The sequence below is a fragment of the Mauremys reevesii genome, linkage group 20 (assembly GCF_016161935.1).
Source record: "Mauremys reevesii isolate NIE-2019 linkage group 20, ASM1616193v1, whole genome shotgun sequence".
NCBI classification, from domain to species: Eukaryota; Metazoa; Chordata; order Testudines; family Geoemydidae; genus Mauremys; species Mauremys reevesii.
The window spans coordinates 4,618,729-4,642,445 of record NC_052642.1 but is presented as its reverse complement, the minus strand read 5'-3'; the positions used below and the strand labels follow the sequence as shown (position 1 = coordinate 4,642,445).

Below are 23,717 nucleotides of genomic sequence, written 5' to 3'. Positions count from 1 at the left end.
ATAATGAAACTGTCACCACATCCTCACTCCCATGGGTTATCAGCAGGGCTTGAAGCAAAGATCTGCCGCTTCGAAAGCGCAGGCCTCTATCACGCGAGCTGAAGGACTACAACAACTCTTTTAGCTAGCTGCAGTAGTAGGCTGTCATCCTTTACACAGACTGGCCGCTGAAAGGGGACGCAGAACACATTTTAGCAGCATGTCACAAACCCACCATATTGTAGCGGAATAATTAATGAGGAGAATAATATGAAATTGATTATGTAAATGGTTCCACCAGCTCTGGCTGCTGAAGTCAATGGGTGTGACTCTGGATTTACTCCCACATACACAAGAACAGAACAGGAAGAGCCACACCGGATCAGAGCAGGGGTCCTCCTGACCCAGCATCCTGTCTCGGACAACGCTCAGCATCAGGATGGCGTGTTGGTTTAGTATGCTCTAGGGCGCCCCCTGCTGAAAAGGTTAACACATGCCAGGGCAGTTACCCACTCACTTGGGTCTCAAATGCAGACGTGTCTGTTGAATCATCTAATGCTTCAAACTCAATAAGTCGCCTGGTCCCGCTCCCTTTCTTTGTTCACTTCTGCTGCATTTCCCTGGGTCTAAGCCCATCCTGCTCCATGGGCTTAGAGGTTAACTGCTGAAGTGGGCATTCAATACAACAGTTGTAGTCCATTTTTCTTAACTAGATTTTAAGCTCCCCAGGGACGAGTCTGTCTCCTTTTATGTTTGCGCAGCACCTGGCACAATGAGACCTTGATTGGGGCCCCCAGCTGCTACACTGCACACATTAATTGATTAGTTAATCGTGACAATTAATAATTCTTTATTTCTGAACATAAATCACAACTGATTTAACTGTTGCTAAGTTAGCTGGATCAGTAACCTCCTAGAGGCCAGGCTCTTATGTTAACTGATGTCTGTAAGGAGCTGTGTGAATGCGTCCTGCTATGTTAATGATATTTAATAAATAAGTAATGGTAATGATGATGTTCTTTCTTTCCCACCCTGTGAAATCCTCCATCGCTTCCTGATTTACTATGGAAATCTCAGGGTGCTTAAGTATCTGGCACCATCGTGTGATGGAGGGACACAGATCTTCCTAAGCAGGAGGCGTTTACTAAAGAAATCAACAGCAGCTATAGTTGCAAAGAAACATTCTTCCACACAACTTGAGTTCCAGCTTGGTTGCCTTTGTTTACCAGGGACCTGATCCTGGAACTCTACATCACAGAGCCATCTAGTGGTTGATTAATATACTGCAAGTAAACCTCATCAGAAATGCACATTCTAGGGTTTCTTTTAGCAAACTGTGAGGTGCCATTGGATTATTAACTACGGCAAATTAAAACCAATGATGGTGATCAATAGCTCCCCCAGACTGGGCATTAGGGGTGTCTAGGGCCTACATCTAAGTTTACCTCTATTTCCAGCTTAGCTTTCAGTCCACCTTCAAGGCTGAGGAATTTCTCCTGAGCATCTGGACTTGTCTTTCCTCAAGGAATTCACAAGCTGCTCTTTCAGTTAAAAACTCCCTCACCCCAAACACTTATCAGGCATTCCCACGGAGTGCACACCGGGCGAGCGGAACAGAATTAGCCCCCTGAGGGCCACCTCCGGCTTCCCGAGGCCGGGAGGGGGGTTGTCAAAGTGTGACCTTGATTTTGTGCTGCCAAACTTACAGCTCAGCTCCAGATCTGGTCTGATCCCTCCCTCCCCCCGCAGTCCAATGCCAGCTCCTCTCAACAGGTCTGGGGCTTTCTTGTGGCCTTCATTTAGCTGGCGTGTCTCTCCTCCCTCCCATGGGACCTCCCAGCCCAGCTGAGCTGTTGGCCAAGGGGTAGGTGTAACGTACTGGCCTGCGTTGCACAAGCAAGTGAATGAAATAGTTGGGCCTGCGGCACCTTTAGCCGCAGCAGCAGGTGTTCTCCTTTCGTGCAAGAAGCAGAGGCCTGTATTTCTGGAGTGAACGATCAAGGTTCTAGGCCTGGCTCCCTGGAATTAATTCAGACCAAACGAGGACAAGCGCCATCCTTGTCACGCAGCTAAATGCTCCAGGGTCTGTGCCGAGCGGTGGCAGCTCCTCCTTCACTCTCACTCTCATCTCTCCAGCTCACCACGCAGCCAGCTTCCAGCTCCTCCCGTTCTGGCATCATCCTCCACAAATGTGACCCCAGTTAAATCGGCACCGAAGAGACAGGTGGCAAAGGACAACACCGATCACAGAAGAGCTCAGTCTAGTCCAGCTGCACGGGTGAATCCTGGACCAGGCTCTGATTGGCAGGAAGAGCCTTGGCTTTCCTGCGTCGGGACAGAAGAAACTCTACTGGCCGCATGGAGGAAAGTGCCTGTGGAACTCCAGGAGACGTGGATTCCCACCACCCTGAGATACCTTTAAGGACAGCCCCAAGATCCCTGCCACCACGCACATGGGCTCTGGCTCCACGCCCATTATCGGGGATACGCCCCAAAGCCATTCTCTTCTCCACGAGGCCCCCTGCCCAGGCCAGCTGCAGACCACCAGGCGCCCTGAGGCCAGGCCAGTAGAGTCGCTTTCATGCAGCTCAGGGTGACTCTGGAGAGCGGCCTGTCCCTCGCTGCCCCGGCTTGGTGGGATCTTGCCGGCCCTCAGGCATTCGTCGGGGGGGGCATGCTGCTTCCAGGCGACCCCACCACCCGAGAGCATCACAAGCACCTCCAGTTCCCAACCCCACCTGCCCCACGCTCCTGTAACCTGCCCCCCGGGCGCCTGTACCTCTAGTGCCTCCAGCTAGCACCTATAGCAACTGGGCCGATTGTCTCTTGGGGCTTCTAATTCCTGGGGCTAAGGATCTGCCCGTAGAAGCAGAGGCCCCTACGAACTAAGCAAGGTCAACAGGAGGGTTTCAATGGAGCCTGCTGGGATTCCTGCCGGATTGTCTCCTGGCCCACTGCCATTCTGCAGGCCCCAGCTGGGTCTTGCTGGGCGCGGGGCTCCCCACGGCCATCCCGCTCCGTTCATTCCCATACGGCACAAAACAACAGCCCCGGCTTTTCGTCTCCCCAGACACAGGCGCAGCGTCCGTGATCAGCGCTCCGTCCAGAAACTCTGCCCCGGCCCTGTTAAACCAGCCAGATCCCAACCCCCGGCCGTACTCCGCTTCCCAGCTGGCCCCAAGCCCCGTGGGCGGCAGAGCCTCTTCCTGGAAACAAACAGCTTTGCCACTGCACACCCCACCGCCGGCGCCGGCCCAGCCGCCAGGGCACAGAACTCTCTGCTCTGGGGTTTCTCACACTGTCCTTGGCTACACCAGAGCCGGGCAGGCTAATCCCCTGGCTGGGACCTGCCCAGCTATCTAGGGTGCCAAGATAAGATCTCACTGGGCAGGCAACCTGCCCCCATCGCCCCTGTGTCCTGAAGGTTCACGTGGCTGCTTTGGGGATGGGAGCTGCTTAGGGGGAAGGCTGCCTCTTCTCCTTCCCCAAATATCAGCTTGTCTAGCAGTGAGCAAGAGACGTGAGAGCCCTGGGGACGGATCCCTGCTGGGGTGGGCAGGGTGGGTCTTAGGCCCAGGGGACAGATCCCTGCTGGAGTCCCCAAATGCCCAGGTGCTTAAAGAGCCAGCCCCATGCTGGGGCCCCACCTAAGCAGAGCGCAATGGGCAGAGGATCCCAGTGAATAGCAAAGCCTCTCCATGCCGCCGGCATCTCCGCCCAGCTCTGATGAGCTCCCGGGCAGGCTGCCTGGAGAGCAGGGGAAAGGAGTGGAATTTGGGAACGGGGATGGGAGTATTTCTGGGGCGGGCAGGGTTCCCCAGGCGGCCCGTCGAGCGCGGCTGCACTGCGAGCCCCGTGCAGGCCGGAGCGGGGCCGCTGCCTGGATCCGAGCACCAGGAGCGCCGCTCAGGTCTGTTGTGCAGAGATAACGAGCTCCCCTGTGGGCTAACGTGCGGCACGGACGCATTAGATCAGAAGGGCAAGTTTATCAGCTCCAGCACGTGCAGGCCGGGCGAGCGGAGTCCCAGCACGGCCCCGCCCACGTGCATTGCGTGCCGCTCTGGGCAGTGTCCAGGGAAGGAGGGCAGCCGGCAAGGTACAGGCAGATGCCAAATTTGAAAGGGGAAGCCTGCTGCAAGGAGACCCCACTCACCGGGGATGGGGGATAAGAGACGCAGGGTGCAGGTGTGTTCACCATTCCCTACCCATCCTGGCTAACATCTGCGGCCCATCGAGTCTATCTACATTAATGCAACGCCCCTCCAGAGCCTTTGGCCTAGGAGGGGGGGACGGGGTCTTTCGTCAAAGCCAACCACTTTGGGGGCTCCCGCAGGGCAACACGAGACCCCGCTTCCCTCCCCCCCCCCTGCAATGAGCCACAAATGCTGCCCCGCCCCTGCAATGCTCCCGGCCACAGAATGGGCCTTGCCAGCCAGGCCGAGCAGCGCCAGGGGCCGTGTCGCAGCAGGAGGATACAGACCACCACGGTCCCGCCCCTCAGCTGGGTGCCGCTGCCCTCGGGGGGGCAGCATAGGAGCCCCCTGGTGAGTGATCCTGGAGGCGAAGGTCGGAAGGGGCCACCAGATCTCTTGCAAACCCGCGTGGAGCCCAAGTGCAGCCCCCTGGAGACTAAGCCCTGGCGAGCCGCAGGCAGAGAACACGAGGTGCACCAGTGCCGCGGCACGTGAGACGTGCCCAGCCCAGAGGATCCCAGCAGACAACCCGTGCCCCGGACTGCGGAGGAAGGCAGAGACCCCATCCATGCCGATCCGAGCGGGGGGAAATTCCCGCCCGATGCCGTGGCTCGGTCAGACGCTGACCCCGAGAAAGAGAAAGGGACGCGGCGAGGCGCTTACCTGGGCAGCGCGCCGTCTACCTTGGCCACGTCGACGGTGGCTGTGGAGTGCTTCCCGCCCGTCAGCAGCTCGGAGGTCACCAGCCACTGGAGGTTCCTGGATTTGGTGTTGACGAGGTTGACGCCCTTCTTGGCCTTCACCCTGCAGAGCCGGAGAGGAGAGCCAGGCTCACGTCCGCACGGCTGCCTGCCTGCGGCCACACACGGCGGGAACGATACCGGGGGAAGGGGCGTCATGTCCCAGAGCACTGTTCCTCCCCCAGGGACCACAGTGGACAACGTTGCGGCTACCGGCTAGTATTCAGCTGGGGGCGGCTAGTAGCCATTAGGGTTAGAGGCAGGGCACTAGACTGGAAGTCAGGAAAGAGGCGTTCCCTGCCTCAGTTTCCCCACTGGCAGACGGGGGTGCTACTGCGTTCCGAGGTTAACGTGAGAGAGAGGTGTTATTCAGGGGCTATGAAAGCCTGGCAGTGACTGTAGGTGGCTAATACTGGATTACTCTGCTTTGCAGGGGCTTATTTCCAGGTCAGAAGAGACCCGGTGACCAGCTAGTCTGACCCGTTGCATGACCCCGGCCAGAGAACCTCACCCAGTGATCCCTGCATCCCGCCCAGATCTTGCAGTCGAGCTAGAGAACGTCGGCTCTGGCCCGGCTTTGTGTGCGCGTGTGGTGCCCGGCGGCCAGGGCAGACTAGGGGGCAGGAGTTCAGTGCACTGCGCTGATGCAGAGGTGAAGGATGCTGCCGACGGGTCTGGGCAGGGCGTGGCCTGACAGTGTGTGTGAGAACGGGAGAGACTGGCCCGCCCAACGGATAACAGACGTACTGCTGCTACCAGCTAGGAAAGGTCTTTCATTCAAGCAGGAGAGTTCTGTGTGTGGGGAAGCAACGGGCCCAGGGTCCTAGCCTGGCTCCCTGGGGTGGGTGACGTACGCAGCAGCGGTGTCGGCAGCACTCAGCTGTGAGGATGCGGCGCCACGTGCTACCAGGGCTCTGGGTGCTGCTACAGCTTCAGGACCCGAGCTAGCTGGGCTGAAAGTCCGGCTGCTCCAGGTGCAATCATACGCTAAGTGATGTGGCCAAGGGCACACGGGGAGTCTGGGGCACAGCAGGGGGCTCTTGAAGGCCAGGGTAACGCCCTAGCTGCAGGACACTCCCTTTGTTATTGTAGGGTTGCCCAGGCAGACGGGGCTGCGTGCACCAAGGTTTATTTCCTTGGGACGCACCACCCCGGGCCCCTCCGCTCCTCGCCACCCTCCCCCGGCAGGGCTGCATCCAGGGCAGAGACGCGCGGAGACGCTCGGGGGTCCTTGACCTGGCAAGTAGTGGTGATCGGTTCTGTGGCCTGCTGGGACCTGGATCAAGGACCCCACCCCCCCCACCACCCTCCGAGCTCATCGCCCGTGGGATGCTGGAGAGACTTTCACCGGTGCAGACCTGGGACAAAGGGGCCCTGTCCCACTACCAACGGGCGGAGAAGGCAGCTCCCTCTGCAGCTCAATCCCCGGCTCTCCGCCGTGCTTCCAGGGAGATTGCTACAGTCTGCTCCCCTCGCTGTTCCCTCCCCTCCCGCGGGGCCCTGACAGGACGGGAGCCGAGCGAATGAACTCCCAGCGGGCGAGCGAGCGGCGCACGCAGCGGCTCGGTGGCTTGGGGTGGGGTTATTAGGAGGGTGCATTGAGCATTTAGCTGGTGGGGATGGTGCTCCCTCTCCCATCTCTTTCGCATCCGGCTCGTTCACTAACAAATGGCTCTGTCTTTGCCCCATGACGTCAGTGATATCACCGAAGGGAGGGCTCTACGCTCGGGCTCCAATCAAGGGCTCTATGAACCAGGAGCTGCCACCCCCGGGATCCAGGCACCCTGCTTACGCTTTTCCATAGCTCTGTTTTATGCCATGTCTGCCAGATGCCTCCTGTCTGGAGCCCAGTCCCAAGGCAGTCTGCAAGCACAGTGGTGCACCTGGCATGAGGGGCTGGCATGGCAGGGGGCTGTGGGTAAGGAAGGAGGGGCCCTGGCAGATCTGGGAAGGGGGGAAGGGGGGATAGCAGGAGGCTGCAGGCCAGGGCTAAGGGGCATCAGGAGCCAGGCCTGGGCTAGCAGGGCACAGCTCTCCAGGTTGCTGAGGCCACAAATCCTTCCCTTTCCCAAGTGCTGAACCCAGGGCAGGGCAGGAGCAGCGACGGGGCCCCCCACGGGCGCTGCTGGAGGGAGAGCGGGCAGGAGCTCCGGGCTCGGACTGGCTGGGAAGGACGCCAGGAAGTGTGATGCCTGTTCTGGCACTGGAGAAGGGCGTGATGCCAGCATGCCAGGGCTCCACGTGCCAGACGCCGAGCGCTCCCCTGGGCGGGGCTGGGGGAGGGGGCTCAGCACCTTGCCGGATGACCACGACTGCTCCATGCACGGCAGGGTCCTGTTCTGAGTCTGGCCTAAAGGGATCTCCACCCTCCACCTCTCCCAGCCCCCTATCCACACCCTCCTGCCAGCAGCTGGTCCGAACCCTCCCCCAGACACGGCGCGCCCATCACGCTGCCCACGTGGCCACCCGGTGCCAGCTCCCCCTCCTTTCCACTGCGTGGGCGGTTCGCCCTGGGCAGCTGGCCGTGTGTGCAGGGCACCCAGCCCACCCCTCCAGCGCCCTAAAGCCCTGCCCACCTCTCCCCTCCAGCGCCCTAAAGCTCTGCCCACCCCTCCCCTCCAGCGCCCTAAAGCTCTGCCCACCTCTCCCCTCCAGCGCCCTACTGCTCTGCCACCCGGCCCCTCCAGCGCCCTACTGCTCTGCCACCCGGCCCCTCCAGCGCCCTACTGCTCTGCCACCCGGCCCCCCCGCCGCCCTACGGGCCTGCCCCCCGGCCCCTCCCGCGCCCTAATGCCCTGCCCACCCGGCCCCTCCAGCGCCCTACTGCTCTGCCACCCGGCCCCTCCAGCGCCCTACTGCTCTGCCACCCGGCCCCTCCGGCGCCCTACTGCTCTGCCACCCGGCCCCTCCAGCACCCTAAAGCCCTGCCACCCCTCCCCTCCAGCGCCCTACTGCTCTGCCACCCGGCCCCTCCAGCGCCCTACTGCTCTGCCACCCGGCCCCTCCAGCGCCCTAAAGCCCTGCCAAAGCCCTGCCACCTCCCTCCAGTGCCCTACTGCTCTGCCACCCGGCCTCCAGCGCCCTACTGCTCTGCCCACCCGGCCCCTCCGGCGCCCTACTGCTCAGCCACCCGGCCCCTCCGGCGCCCTACTGCTCTGCCACCCGGCCCCTCCGGCGCCCGACTGCTCTGCCACCCGGCCCCTCCAGCTCCCTACAGCACTGCCACCCCTCCCCTCCAGCGCCCTACTGCTCTGCCACCCGGCCCCTCCAGCGCCCTAAAGCCCTGCCACCCCTCCCCTCCAGTGCCCTACTGCTCTGCCACCCGGCCCCTCCAGCGCCCTACTGCTCTGCCACCCGGCCCCTCCAGCGCCCTACTGCTCTGCCACCCGGCCCCTCCGGCGCCCTACTGCGCTGCCACCCGGACCCTCCAGTGCCCTCAAGCCCTGCCACCCGGCCCCTCCGGCGCCCTACTGCTCTGCCACCCGGCCCCTCCGGCGCCCTACTGCTCTGCCACCCGGCCCCTCCGGCGCCCTACTGCTCTGCCACCCGGCCCCTCCGGCACCCTACTGCTCTGCCACCCGGCCCCTCCGGCGCCCTACTGCTCTGCCACCCGGACCCTCCAGCGCCCTAAAGCCCTGCCACCCGGCCCCTCCAGCGCCCTACTGCTCTGCCACCCGGCCCCTCCAGTGCCCTAAAGCCCTGCCCACCCCGCCCCTCCAGCGCCCTACTGCTCTGCCACCCGGCCCCTCCAGCACCCACCCACCCACTGCAGCACTCTCTGGCCATGCCCATTCTGCACCCCACAGCTCCAGCCCCACTCTCCTCTCCCCTCCACCCCCCGTACTCATTCAGCCTCCTGCCAGGACCCTGCACCTCTTGCTCTGGCTGTCCCTTGTGCCCCATGGCAGGGCCCGTCCCGCTCAGGGGCCAGGCAGACGTTCACGCCCTGTGCTGTATGACTCCCATGATAGACTGACAGGGGCTCCCCAACACTCACTGAACTGCCTGCCATGGGCTCGGGGTCCCTGGCATGGGGACAGCTGTGCGCTGGGGCGACGAGCAGGGCTGCCAGGAACACACACACACACACACACACACACACACACACACACACACCGGCCTCCCCTGTCGCCCAAAAAGGGCCTCTCTCTCTGCACCACGCCCCATCTGTAACATGCACCCACAGTGGGGATGCCCACAGTTACTGGCATCAGGTTAACGAGGCCAACCTCACAAGGGATCCCTGTTCACTGCGCCCTTGCCACGCACCCCGGGAGCTGAGCCGATCGCCGAAGTGCTCGCAGCATCCTCACAGCACTGTCCCCCGAGACCCCCCAGAAAACCCAGCGCCCAGGCCCTGCCCTGGCATCCACCTTCTGCGGCGCCATCTCCTCCAGGCCACCCTCCGAACCAGCATCAGAGCCAGCGAGGGAGGCTGGGCTGGGACCCAGGAAATCTGCCCTGCTGTTGGCTCCATAGGACCTTGGGTAAGTCCCGTAGGGCCAGACCTTTCCAAATATCCGGCAGCTCTGAAGTTAAACCTGGCCTGTGGGCCCCGTGGGAAGCCACCGTTCTGAGGTGGAGCCCTCTGAGCGCTGAGCCAAGGGGCATGATCCCATGATGGACGGTCTCCCTGCCCCGCGGCCTGGCAGAGGCGGTGCAGCCAGCCGGCCTAGCCTCCAGAGGGACCCACGGCAGCGGCCCCGAATCAAAATAGTCTGTGTTTGAAACACAAGCTTGGGCCTGATAAAGGCCCGTTTTCCCACCCGCTCTAATGACACAGCAGCAAACGCCGAGTCAGACCCTGCTCTGATCTCCTCGGACGCCCCGTCTGTGGGTCTGGCTAGCTCCCCGGGGGCGTCTGCATCGGGGGCCTTGTGCTCCGCAGTAACAACGCGTGACGACACTTCCTCCCCTGCGCCCACCAAAAGGCCCGAAGAATCACCTCCGGGGATTAAACATCACACACAGCGCCACCCGCGCCCTTCCCCACCCGCCGCTGAACCTGCCCCCGGGAGACAGGCTCCCCATCGGACTTTCAAGAGCGCCCAGCCAACGAACTCCCAACGAAACCAAGCGCCTTTCCAAACCTGGGAGGGATCGCTGCACTCGCTGCTGAAATGCAGCCCGCTCTGGGGTGGGCCGCGGCAGCTGTATCCCAGCGCGCAGCGACGCAGCAGCACAGCGCCTCCTAGCAGCAGGCTGGCGCTCAGGCCGGGGCTGCAGAGGAGCGGTTACCGTGCTCGCCCCCGGCCCCGCGGACGTACCTGAGCGTGAAGTGCTCCACGGTGGAGTTGGCCATTAGGTAGAGGAGGATGCTGAGCACTTCCCCCGGCTTGAGGGGCTTGTCCGGCAGGCGGATGAAGATGTTGCCGTCCAGCCTGTGCTCCTGCATCAGCTGGGTGGGCGGGGGCTGGAGGAGGCTGATGCTGCCAATGCGCAGCAGGGGGTGCTGCGTGGGGCCCTCGGTCCGGGCAGCGCCGCCCCCCCGGCGCGGGGCCGTCTCTCCGGGGCACTCCCCGGCCCCGTCGGGCGCATGCAGCGTGTAGTACAACTCGGCCTGCTGGCTCTCGCCGCTCAGCTCCAGGGCCTCCGGCACCTTCCTCCTGCCCAGGGGCACGGCCGAGGGGCCGAACCAGGCGTGGGGCAGCTCGGCCTGCACCAGGCAGGTGGCCAGGCTGCCCCGCAGGCGGCAGGAGCTCTTGATCTCGCGGGCCTCGCGGAAGGCGTGCAGCCGGACGCAGGGCAGCCGGTCGGTCACGTCGAAGTCGTCCCAGTCCCGGCCTGCCACGTAGAAGAGCACCTGGACCACGGGCTGGCTGGCCAGCACCCGCGGCTGGATGATGAAGGCTCGCACCTTCCAGTTGACGGTGAGGCGGTCGGGGATCTCCAGGGTGCTGGAGGGCTGGAGCTGCTCCTTGGGCAGGACCAGGCCAGTGCTGAAGGGCCCCAGCGAGACGTTGAGGACGGGCAGCTCCTTGGTCTGGAAGACGACGAAGGGCTCGGAGCGCTGCAGGGGGGCGCTGGCGTTCCCCCCCGGCCCCGCCCCCGTCTCCTTCAGGAAGAAGGCCAGGCGGGTGTTGGAGAGGCGGTAGCTCACAGGCAGGGTCACGGCCGCCGCGGGGGGCCAGGGCTCCGGGGGCTCCGAGCTGGGCGCCGGCACCTTGCCCTGGGCTGGAAACAGGACAGAGAACAGGGCGGGTTAGGGACGGGACAGAGTGCTGAGCGCCCATGCATTGCCACCCCCGGCAGCCCCCGCCACCCCTGACCGGCCACTGCCCTGCACCTGCCATGTACCCCTGCGTCTCCCACACACACACCCCCATGCTGTCAGCAGCACTGTGACCGCGCCTTTATCCACCAATCGCAAAGCGCGTTACACAGGAGGGCCGTCTCATTATCCCCATTGTACAGATGGGCAAACCGAGGCACAGATGGACACTAGCTCAGGAGCCGGCCTGCTGTCTCTGCTGGATTCCGTGCTGGGTTTATACCTCCCCTGCAGTCCCACGGGAGCGCCGGCGTGGGGCACCTACAGCACTGGCATCCAGAGGCAAAGCTCCGAAGGATCCAGCGAATGGGATCCCCTCGGTACGGTGCCTGCACAATCCCCTGGAGTCCCAGCTCCAGGAACCCCTGAGGCGCTGAAAGTCTGTGCAACCCCCTGCGGGGTGGGGCCCCTCCCGGGAGACTCTCCACAGCTTGTCGGGGCCTATAAGCCACCGGCCATGAGTTTTATCACACCAGCCGGCCCCTGGCAAACGCCCCGGCCCATCAGACCATCGGCAGCACGGGGCAGTTTGCTGGGGGGGGGGAAAGGGGGGACGTGAGTGTGTGTATTCACAACCGTTTTTATTGGGAGGTGAAGAAACTCCCACATTGATTCCCCAACTCCGCCCTTCGCCGCCAGAGCTCTGCGCCCCAGGTCTCACCGCGGGCTCTGGGAGGAAACGCACGGTGGGGGGACACCGACCGGGAGATAAGCTGCGGCAAAACTGCATTAGGAAAAACGCAAGGAGAGACTGGGGCCCATTCGGGGAGATGCCGATCTCCACCTGGGTTGGTTCAGAGCCCCAGATTTTGCCAACGCCCCCGTGAGATACAGACTGAAAATGCAGCGAGGAATTTGGAAAAGGTGGGGAATCAGACTGGAAATCCACTGGGTTTCTGCAGCACAACAGGGTCCTGGCCCCTGACTAGGGCTGCTAGGCGTTACCGTAATGCTCCTAATAAATAACGTACCGTGCCGTGCACAATGGGGTCCTGGCCCCTGACTCGGGCTGCTAGGCGCTACCGTAATGCTCCTAATAAATAACGTACCGTGCCGTGCACAATGGGGTCCTGGCCCCTGACTCGGGCTGCTAAGCGCTACCGTAATGCTCCTAATAAATAACGTACCGCGCCCAGCACAATGGGGTCCTGGCCCCTGACTCGGGCTGCTAGGCGCTACCGTAATGCTCCTAATAAATAACGTACCGCGCCCAGCACAACGCGGTCCTGGCCCCTGACTCGGGCTGCTAAGCGCTACCGTAATGCTCCTAATAAATAACGTACCGTGCCGTGCACAATGGGGTCCTGGCCCCTGACTCGGGCTGCTAGGCGCTACCGTAATGCTCCTAATAAATAACGTACCGCGCCCAGCACAATGGGGTCCTGGCCCCTGACTCGGGCTGCTAGGCGCTACCGTAATGCTCCTAATAAATAACGTACCGCGCCGTGCACAATGGGGTCCTGGCCCCTGACTCGGGCTGCTAAGCGCTACCGTAATGCTCCTAATAAATAATGTACCGCGCCGTGCACAATGGGGTCCTGGCCCCTGACTCGGGCTGCTAAGCGCTACTGTAATGCTCCTAATAAATAACGTACCGCGCCCAGCACAATGGGGTCCTGGCCCCTGACTCGGGCTGCTAGGCGCTACCGTAATGCTCCTAATAAATAACATACCGAGCCAAGTATCATATGTGAAACAGCAGGAAGGGATTTAAGAAGCCGACTCAAATCGTTCCTCCTACACAAGCATTCAGATCTTGAGCAGTCCAGGCAAACAACGTTCATTACAACAAAGCTTAAACTTGTTCTTCATCATAATTTTAAAAACAACACTAGCTGCCTACTTAATTTTAAAAACAGCAAAAAATATCCACCTCCCTTTCCATTTCTTATTAGGAATCTTGAAGTTTAAATCTCCTCAGTGTGATAGATACGCTTGCTTCGATCTGCTTCACTCTTGGAAGTCCAGGGGCTCCGGGCTGCTGGCCCCACGCTGCCCGGGGTCCCTACGACAGCTCTGTCCGCCATTAGGGAATTCTTTCCCGAGAACTCCCTGTAACATTTCGCAACCCCCCAGGGGTTCTGGAACCCCCGTTTGGGAACCACTGTGCTACCGTAATGTACCTAATAATGTACCCAGCACAATGGCATCCTGACCCCTGACTTGGGCAGCTAGGCGCTACCGTAATGCTCCTAATAAATAACATACAGTGCCCAGCACAAGGAGTTGAGGTCTGGGGCTGCTAAGAGCTGCTGCAAGCCAGAGAACACGAAGGCCCCGTCGATTCTGTGGGGAGCTAGATCTAAATTCTGCAGCAGGCCCCTGGATCCTGCCGCCTCGGGCAGACTGGGGATTCTGGGGAAGCTTTGCTAAAATTAGGAGTTTTTAATGAAGCCACTATGTAAATAAGCAGTACGCTCAGCCCAGCAGCCCCTGGGAGCGTTCCTTTGATCTGCGAGACAATATGCTTTTCACTGATCTTCCCTTTCCCACTGTGATGGGTCAGGGGGGTGGTGCTGGCAGCTCCGAGCCGCAGCGTGGGGGTTGTGAGAAGGCAGCTGGGGGTCGGGCATCTGGGGAGGGGGCAGTGTGGGACTTGGGCACCAGGTGGGCTGAGGGAGAAGCGCAGGAACTGCCATACTGGGCAGCAGTGCAACAGAGAGCAATGTGACCCTCTAGATGGACATTGGTAGGTTTCAGAGGTAACGCCCCATCGAGACCAAAGGAGCAGTTTGAACTGCAGCTGGGCGGAGAAAGGCAGTTCTGTTTAGCAGGAGGATTTTGATGTTGCAAAATCTGGTTTCCTTCCAATTTGGAATGAAACCAAAAACCTTCAAAATTCTCCGCAAAAGGGAATGGAGCAGAGGACGTCAGGAGCTGGGGCCGCTGAGGAGCCAGCAGTCCTACGGCTTCCAGGCTCCCCAGCATCCTGCCTGCTGACAGGGAGCTGGGACCGTGGAAGGCTTGACTGGGCTGGGGGTGTAGACGCCCTGGGAATCCCGGTTGAAGCGGGAACCTTGGAGCTAGGGAACCGGTGTTCCCAGACTCTGTCAGCCCACCAGGCAGGCCGCTGAAGCCAGGTGGGTGAGCTGGCAGGGAAATCAAGCAGGTTTCGGACCGACGCCTGTCTGGGCTCTTACAAATGTGTAAAAGTCAAACCACGAACTGCTTCCATGGCACCGAATCGATGTCCTCCGAGTGCCGCGAATTTCCGACCCGCCTGCCGAGCTGCTGGAGCAGGCTGCCTGCAGACTCAGGCGGACGTTGCCGCACCACGCCATGCATTGAGGCCTGCCCAACTGCGAAGGGGAGGCGCAGAAGGCCAGGTTTGTCAGGGAGTATAAATCAAGGTGGCGCCACTGAAATCAGCTGGGATGGGTGGGGCTGCTTCACGCTGGCGGACGTGTGGGCCTGTTGTGGTTTTTCAAGTGAAAGCTCAGACTGGGGAGCTAATTCCACAACCAGGGAATGGGGGGGGTCCAGCGGGCTCGGCTCCATTGGGGGGGGCTGCTATTGCATTAGCGGCGGGGAGATAGGAGTCTCCAAGAAGCAGTCCGGCCCCACTGCCCTGGGGTGAGCTCACCATGCCAGCACCTGGGACACAGCTCCAGGGCCCAGGGCCCGGCTCCGAGCAGTGCCCTGGAGAGAGAGGTCAGGACTCGGGTCAGGACTGAGGGGCATTGGCAGAGGAGGGGGGTCTAACCTTGCAGTGTCACAGAGTGACCTAAATACACACAGAGCCTTGCAGTGCCACGGCGCCGAGATAACGAACCCCCAGCGCCCTGCGGTGCCACGGCGCCGAGCTAACGAACCCCCAGAGCCCTGTGGTGCCACGGCGCCGAGCTAACAAACCCCAGAGCCCTGTGGTGCCACAGCAAAGAGCTAACAAACCCCAGCGCCCTGCAGTGTCACGGCGCCGAGCTAACGAACCCCCAGAGCCCTGCGGTGCCACGGCGCCGAACTAACGAACTCCAAAGCCCTGTGGTGCCATGGCACTAGCTAACGAACCCCCAGAACCCTGCGGTGCCATGGCAAAGAGCTAACGAACCCCAGCGCCCTGCAGTGCCACGACGCCGAGCTAACAAACTCCAAAGCCCTGTGGTGCCATGGCACTAGCTAACGAACCCCTAGCACCCTGCGGTGCCACGGCAAAGAGCTAACGAACCCCAGAGCCCTGCGGTGCCATGGCACAGAGCTAATGAAACCCAGTGCCCTGCAGTGCTACGACACCAAGCTAACGAACCCCCAGAGCCCTGCAGTGCCACGGCGCCGAGCTAACAAACCCCAGAGCCCTGCGGTGCCATGGCACAGAGCTAACGAACCCCGGAGCCCTGCGGTGCCACAGCTCAGAGCTAACGAGCCCCAGCACCCTGCGGTGCCACGGCACAGACCTAACGAACCCCAGCACCCTGCGGTGCCACGGCACAGACCTAACGAACCCCAGCACCCTGCGGTGCCACGGCACAGACCTAACGAACCCCAGCACCCTGCGGTGCCACGGCACAGACCTAACGAATCCCCAGAGCCCTGCAGTGCCACGGCACAGAGCTAACGAACCCCAGCGCCCTGCAGTGCCATGGCACAGAGCTAACGAACACAGTGCCCTGTGGTGCCACGGCGCAGAGCTAACGTACCCCAGCGCCCTGCGGTGCCACAACACAGAGCTAACGAACCCCCTTTTGTGCTGGAGGATAGGAATGAAAGGACAGCCTCCCATTGACCTTGGGGAGCCCGTAGGCACGTGCACACCCATGGGAAAGGTTCATGAGGAGAGGGGACTGGTATGAATGGGAACGCCAGTATTTGGGACCTGGCCCACCCCAGTTTCACCCTGGCCCAGTTGGAGGGGGGAAATGGAACCAGTTTAAATCATAGGCCCGGCAGGCCAGTTCTTAGGGCTCCGGCTTCCAGAGTCTTATGATCACACCAGACTTTTAGCTTCCAATTAAAAAACCAAGGTCAGTTCCTAGCCTGGGAAGCGGTGGTAAAAAGCCCCAAAACGTGACTCAAGCGTAACCAACGCAGCAACTTCTGCCTGAGTCTGCAGAGAGCCTGAGACAATTGCTCTGGGCGGGGAGGGGAACTGCCCCAAGCATCTCAACAGGGTGTTAAGACCCAGCCCCGCTGCTGTGGAGGCCCGTCCAACCCCACCTCAGCAGAGGACTCTGTGTGACAGAAGGCGAAGGGTGGAGCAGGCCCAGCCCACCTCCCCAGCAGATACTGGGGTAAATCCTGGGGGGAGGGGGGGGCAGCACTGTGCTTTCTGCCTGTTGTATCCTTGAACTACGTCCTCGGCTGGAGTGAATCAGCAAAACTCGGCCACACCAACTGTCATTAATGAAACCCAGGGGCCCAGTAACAAGCCAGGTCTGCAGAGCCCAGCAGGGCAACAGATCAGGGTCACCACTCAGGAGACTGCTCCTGCGGTCAGAGAGGTTGGAATTAAGGACACGAAGACAGGCCCTTACCAGCCTGTCTGGGGAGAACCCATTAATTAACACACAGGGGACTAAATCTCCGCAGCTTCCTTCCTTCCTGCGGTCTCGACCCAGGGAATTAAAGAGCAGCCCACTGGACAATTCGCTGGCAATATCGCTGCCTGTTGATTAAACAGCTAGTGAGGGAAACTCAAAGGGGCCAGTTCCTGCTTCCACCAGGCCTGATGTCCAATTGAGAGCCGTGCCTGGCCTGACAGACACAAAACAGCCAGCCGAGACAACACAGATCCCAGGCCTTAAGGGAAAGGGCGAACAAACGTACTGTGCCCACCGCAGGCACTTATTTCTGAAAAATCCAGACAAATGGAACACGTTCAAATGTGGGAGGCACTTTTCGAAATAAGGAAACGCACTGATCCCAGGAAGTCCCACCGTGGCAAGCTGAGTTTCATCCCAGTGCAGCAGATGTTATGCCACGAGGAAAAGAAACCTGCACCCATCTAGGGATGGAGTTTCAGAAGGTCTCCGTGTGGGGGGTGCCCGCTAGGTGCCGAGATCGAACTGCCAGCACTGAGGCTTGGGGAATCCAGCTCTGAGCAGCATTAAACGTGGCCTTTTAATGAGAGCTCGCCCGTAAGGAATGCCGAGGGGTTGGTTTAGGCTGGGCAACATTTGATTTTTATATTTTCACCATTTCGATGGACAATATCGATGTTTCTTCAGAGACATTTGTTAGATTTTGATCAGTTTAAAGGGTCACAGTTGTGCAACATTATGAAGGGGGAGGGAGTTCAGACAATCAAAATGTGTCATGACCGTCGATATCTGCGATTCCATGCCGAGATTTAGAACGGTTAAAACGCGAATTGTCAACGTCGCTGGTCAAACGACACAAAGGAAATAGAAATCAAACTCTCATACGTTCTCAAGCGGCTTTTCTCTTGGTTTGCCTCTTTGTAAAGTGAGCTGAGCACTGAGGGAATATTTTTTCCTTGGTTGGGGTGTGGTGAAATGGACGTTTACCAACATTTACCAATCCAAATCTAATCCTTCCAAGCCTAGGCATAAGGACAACTGAATCGGCAGGCAAGCACGATCTTGTCTTCTGCTAGAATTACAATACGAGCCGAGGAAGGGAACTCACTTTGTGTCATGACGGCGCAGCACCGTCACACCGAGTGAACACTGACGAAGGACGGCAGATGGCCTGAGACGGGTGGGGTTAGCAGCAGGGCACTCCAGGAATCCTGGACCAGGTCCCCAGCTGGTATAAATCATCCTCCCGATGTCCCTGACTCAGGCAGCGCCCAGGAGAAGGGAATCTGCTCACCCCTCTCTTACGGCAACATTCACCGCTGTGCAGAGCATCCAGTCCCATGGGCAGAGCCGGCGCCAAAGGCAGGTGCTGGTCCCTCTGGGTGCATCTCAGCCTGGTGCATGATTGCCAGTGTTCCTACCGGTGACACAGGCAGGCTTGCGAGCGCCACAGCTCTGTCTGCCCTGAAGAAGCTTCTCTCTTTCACCTCGTCTCACTCACGGCTACAACAGCGCTGCTGACGGCATTATGACTGGCCATCAAATCATGCAGGCCGGCCCTAGCGTTTGCCTCCTTGACCTGCTGCAGCTGGGAGTCCCGCAGGCTGATTTCCCCGGGCGAGTCATAAGAACATAAGAACATAAGAAAGGCCGTACCGGGTCAGACCAAAGGTCCATCTAGCCCAGTATCTGTCTACCGACAGTGGCCAATGCCAGGTGCCCCTGAGGGAGTGAATCTAACAGGCAATGATCAAGTGATCTCTCTCCTGCCATCCATCTCCATCCTCTGACGAACAGAGGCTAGGGACACCATTCCTTACCCATCCTGGCTAATAGCCATTTATGGACTTAGCCACCATGAATTTATCCAGTTCCCTTTTAAACATTGTTATAGTCCTAGCCTTCACAACCTCCTCAGGTAAGGAGTTCCACAAGTTGACTGTGCGCTGCGTGAAGAAGAACTTCCTTTTATTTGTTTTAAACCTGCTGCCTATTAATTTCATTTGGTGACCCCTAGTTCTTGTATTATGGGAATAAGTAAATAACTTTTCCTTATCCACTTTCTCAACATCACTCATGATTTTATATACCTCTATCATGTCCCCCCTTAGTCTTCTCTTTTCCAAACTGAAGAGTCCTAGCCTCTTTAATCTTTCCTCATATGGGACCCTCTCTAAACCCCTAATCATTTTAGTTGCTCTTTTCTGAATCTTTTCTAGTGCTAGAATATCTTTTTTGAGGTGAGGAGACCACATCTGTACACAGTATTCGAGATGTGGGCGTACCATGGATTTATATAAGGGCAATAATATATTCTCAGTCTTATTCTCTATCCCCTTTTAATGATTCCTAACATCCTGTTTGCTTTTTGACCGCCTCTGCACACTGCGTGGACATCTTCAGAGAACTATCCACAATAACTCCAAGATCTTTTCCTGACTCGTTGTAGCTAAATTAGCCCCCATCATGTTGTATGTATAGTTGGGGTTATTTTTTCCAATGTGCATTACTTTACATTTATCCACATTAAATTTCATTTGCCATTTTGTTGCCCAATCACTTAGTTTTGTGAGATCTTTTTGAAGTTCTTCACAATCTGCTTTGGTCTTAACTATCTTGAGTAGTTTAGTATCATCTGCAAACTTTGCCACCTCACTGTTTACCCCTTTCTCCAGATCATTTATGAATGAATTGAATAGGATTGGTCCTAGGACTGACCCTTGGGGAACACCACTAGTTACCCCTCTCCATTCTGAGAATTTACCATTAATTCCTACCCTTTGTTCCCTGTCCTTTAACCAGTTCTCAGTCCATGAAAGGACCTTCCCTTTTATCCCATGACAGCTTAATTTATGTAAGAGCCTTTGGTGAGGGACCTTGTCAAAGGCTTTCTGGAAATCTAAGTACACTATGTCCACCGGATCCCCCTTGTCCACATGTTCTTCCTTCCTTCTATCCCTACCTCCCCGGTGTTCATTTCTCTCGTACTCTGGGTCAGCTCGGCAGGCTGCGCTCCTCAGCTCTCGCCACCCCCTCTCTCATCTCCAGCACGTCGGTCTGCACCCCGACAGCTCGCTCCGCTGTGAGCCAGACAGCCCTGGCGCATGCGGCCTCTTGAAATGCACCAGGCTGGTGCAAATCAGCCAAGGTCTGTTGCTTCAATGGAGCGATGCCAATTGACGCCCGCTGGGGAGCTGGAGTGATTCACTTCCGAAGCAGCCGATCGGTCCTGTCCCCACTGCAGGAAGAAGGACCCGGCAATCAAAGACGCTGAAATATTCAGTCTCCATCTGTGGGTGTATGTACAGCTCTGGGTCTCCAAGGCTTTCTGGGCACAGCAGAGTCCCCCCATCGCTCTGACAGTGGGGGCTGACGCAGCAACAGCAATGGTGGGAACCGGGGCCTGACTCTCTGCTGTGTTCTGCTGCGTTTATGCCCCGTAAAGAGGCTTTAGAGTGTCGCAGGCATATAACACCACTCCTGGCATGGGGATAAATCAGTGGGGGGTGTTCGGATTGTGGGGCACTAGGGTTGTGCTTTTCCCCAGTGCCTCTAGGGGGCCAGGAGGAGCAGCCCTGAGGCTGCACTGATTTACGCCCTGCACGTCTCCAGGGATTCAAAACCACCATACGCTGTACCCTCTCTGTCCTTGCTGCGAGTGGAGGAACGGAGCAATGGAGAGTGTGGCTCAAAGGCCAGTCTACAGGCCCCCGGTAATCACTGGCATTTTCGCCTCCATGCTGGATTCTATAGGCGCTGGCTAGCAAGTTATTACAAGACCCAGGAGTCTCTGATTAGCCCTTTCTATGGTTCCTGAATGTTCAGCATCACCGATTCATTTCCTATGCAATCCCCTTTGCTCCCCCTGAACAGCGTCACACCCCAGTGTTGTCTGAACTGGCTGAAATGGCAAGAGCACAGCAATCTCTTGGGGGCAGGGGTTGGCTCTGAGCTCCCCGTCCGTGGTGGTGGTTGGGGGCGGGGGGGGTCTTAGCTCCTTCCTCGCACGTATCAGAGCTTGGCCACAGCCGGAGACGGGACACCGGGCAGGGCAGGCCGGTGCCTGGAGCTGGCACAGACAATCCTCTTTGAGCTGCCTGACTGGTGGGCCTCTCTCGCATGCTGACTGGGGGCCAGGAAGGAATTTTCCCCCAGCTCAGAGCAACAGGGACCTTGGGGGGTTTTCACCTTCCCCTGCAGCTGGTTGGCCCTCTGTGTCTCACCTAATCAAACCCTTCCCCATTTCATGGGCCTTGGGCATTGGTGGCACCCGGGTACACTCAGAGGGCTGAAACGCTTTCATCTGGGCTCAATATAGGGGTATCTGGATCGATCAGGCTGTACACCAGGCCTCTATGCAACTCTATGGACCAGGGTGATCTCCTCCAGGCACTACGGCAATGTAAAACACACAGGAATAGAGCTGTTGTTTCGACCTGCCCGGGGGAGGGGGTCAGCTGATCTACACGGGGGATCCTTGTGTTCCTACCAGTGGCAGAACTGAGCTGTGGGAGAGATGATGGGAATTCAAATCTATTATAGACCCAGCCTAGATATCGGGGGGCGGGGAGGAGGGGGCGCTTGCATTGCTAGTGCCCGCCAAATGTATCTGTGTGGGGTTAACGATTAAGACTGGTAGCGTAAGAATGGCCATACTGGGTCTCCATCCAGCCCCATGCCGGTGCCAGGTGCTTCGGAGGGAATGAACAGAACAAGGCAATGATCCAGTGATCCATCCCCTGCTGTCCAAACCCGGCTTCTGGCAGTCAGCGGCTTAACAAAGAAACTGGTTGTGACGGAGCGATTCTGGCGGGACCCAACTGAGAGTGCCAAATCAGGACCAATTGCTCAAACAGGGCAGTTACAGCCCTAGGCTGGGGTTTTTCCGCCTCTAAGGCAAACCAAACCAGCCAGACAAAAAGGACTTTGGTCTCACCCCACTGGCTTACCACAAGTCACACAAGCAATTTCCTTAGACACTCCAGTCTCCCAGCATCACCACCAGTGCACTCGTCCTGGGGATAAATGGTTATGAAAACCAACACCCCAATAAAAGAAAAAGGTTCCCTCGATCCCAAAGGACCAAGCCCCAGACCCAGGTCAATATACACATCAGATCTTACCCACAAATCACGCTGTTGCCAATCCTTTAGAATCTAAAATCTAAAGGTTTATTTACAAAGGGAAAAAGGTAGAGATGAGAGGTAGAATTGGTTAAATGCAATCAATTACATACAGTAATGGCAAAGTTCTTAGTTCAGGCTTGCAGCAGTGCTGGAGTAAACTGCAGGTTTAAGTCTCTGGAGAGCATCCCCCACCGGGATGGGTCGTTCAGTCCCCTGTGTACAGCTTCAGTTTGTGGCAAAGGTCCTCCAGAGGTCAGAAGCAGGATTGAAGACAAGATGGAGATGAGGCATTAGGCTTATATAGACTTTTCCAGGTGTAAGAATCCCTTTGTCTTCACTGTGGAAATTTACAGCAAAATGGAGCCTTGAGTCACATGAGCCAGTCCCTGCATACTCTGCTGAGTCACAAGGCGTGTCTGCCTTCTCTCCATGGGTCAATTGTGTAGCTGATGGCTCTTTAAATGGGCCATCAAGCCAGCTATGCCGGGCTAACATCAGCTTGTCTGGGACACTTCCCAGAGGCAGAGCAGAATACAAACTATAGACATTACAGAGCCAATACTTATAACTTTAACTACAAATGATACAGACATACAGACAGCATAATTATAATCAGCAACCCATAATCTGGTCTTAGACACCTTAGATGACCCCCTTTATCTAAGATTTGGTGCCACTGCAGGACCTTGGTTGCAACCCATGTTCTATATGGTCCCAATTTATATCAATAACGTCACACCCCAACGCAAAATTGATGCAGGAAGGGATGACAAAACATCACTGACTGCATCCCAAGAGCCCCCTTTCCTTGGGTCTGTCTCACTACAGCTAGTGTTGGGCTAGAGGCCGTACCAGTGTATAACCGAAATGGTTTATCAAAGTCATGTTCAATAACATGAATGAATCTCCTTACAAACTCAAGGTATAACTTGGTTAGCTTTTGCAGCATGGTTCCTGTATGTTTCATGTGATCTTGCCAAGAGCTAAAGAAAACAGCTACTTTATCCATACCAGCTTTGGCCAATGTTTGGAACCCAATTAACATTAAACCAATGTAGATATTGAGGTTGTTCATAGAACAGGAATCTTGGCATTTAGCCATGAAAGCAATATGGTAGTGTGCCTCAGTTTCCCCTCTCATACAGCACATCAGGTCTGGAATGTATTTTCCCCTGTGAAAAGTTCCAACACTGTTTACAGGCATTAACTGTGAAACATCAGTATAGCAAGGCCCTTTAACATAAAGTGTGTTTTCATGTATTCCTTTCAACATGTTCAAGGGATTTTCCAAAAGATTAGGCACATTGTACATTGTTACAGTTAGCATTAGCAATAACAACAAATTGATTGCAAGTGTCCATCTACAAACATGTTTGTCATGCCACACCCTTGGCTCAATACCATTGGAGTTTGGGCCTTTTAGGGTTAACCTGCGGGTTCCCTTTGCAAAATTCAGTCTTCTCTTTCCTTCTTGTTCTTCAGGATTAAACCCTGATTTCTCTTGCTTAACAGAGATCACTGGCTGATGGGGTGGGCCCTCCGTGCTAACAGCCATTAGCAAGTCTTTCTTCTCCCTGCCAGCCCAGTAATTCGCATCAACACAGACACTAGCTTTTAACTTCTTAGCTGCTATGGATTCCACGGCTGGACTTTGTCTTACAGAGATACCACACAAATCCAAAGAGTCTGAGGGTGAGAGCTGGCTTGCTCTCCCTGCCTCCTCAAGCATTTAGCCATACAACTGTTCTGCCCTGAAACACCAGTAACTGAATCTGTCCTCAGATCCTGAAGCACAGACTGCTCACTTACAGATTCAGCATGGAGACATTCCTGTCCCAACAGCATTGTCTCCCCACCAACAAGCTGGCCACACACAGCCAGGTGGTTATAGGGCTGCTCAACTTCCTTAACAGCTTCTACTCCACCTGAGACCT

At 57.7% G+C, this 23,717-nt stretch overlaps 1 protein-coding gene across 1 annotated transcript in view; it reads right to left on the bottom strand.

The window, feature by feature from the left end:
• TMEM132E (transmembrane protein 132E) overlaps positions 1–23,717 on the bottom strand; it is a 232,763-nt gene that overhangs the window by 32,591 nt on the left and 176,455 nt on the right. Inside the window, exons 2-3 of the mRNA XM_039507304.1 lie at positions 10,180–11,086; positions 4,836–4,976 (exon numbers count right to left, since the gene is read on the bottom strand). Of these exons, the coding sequence (XP_039363238.1) occupies positions 4,836–4,976; positions 10,180–11,086 (1,048 nt within the window). The remainder of the gene's footprint in view (positions 1–4,835; positions 4,977–10,179; positions 11,087–23,717) is intronic.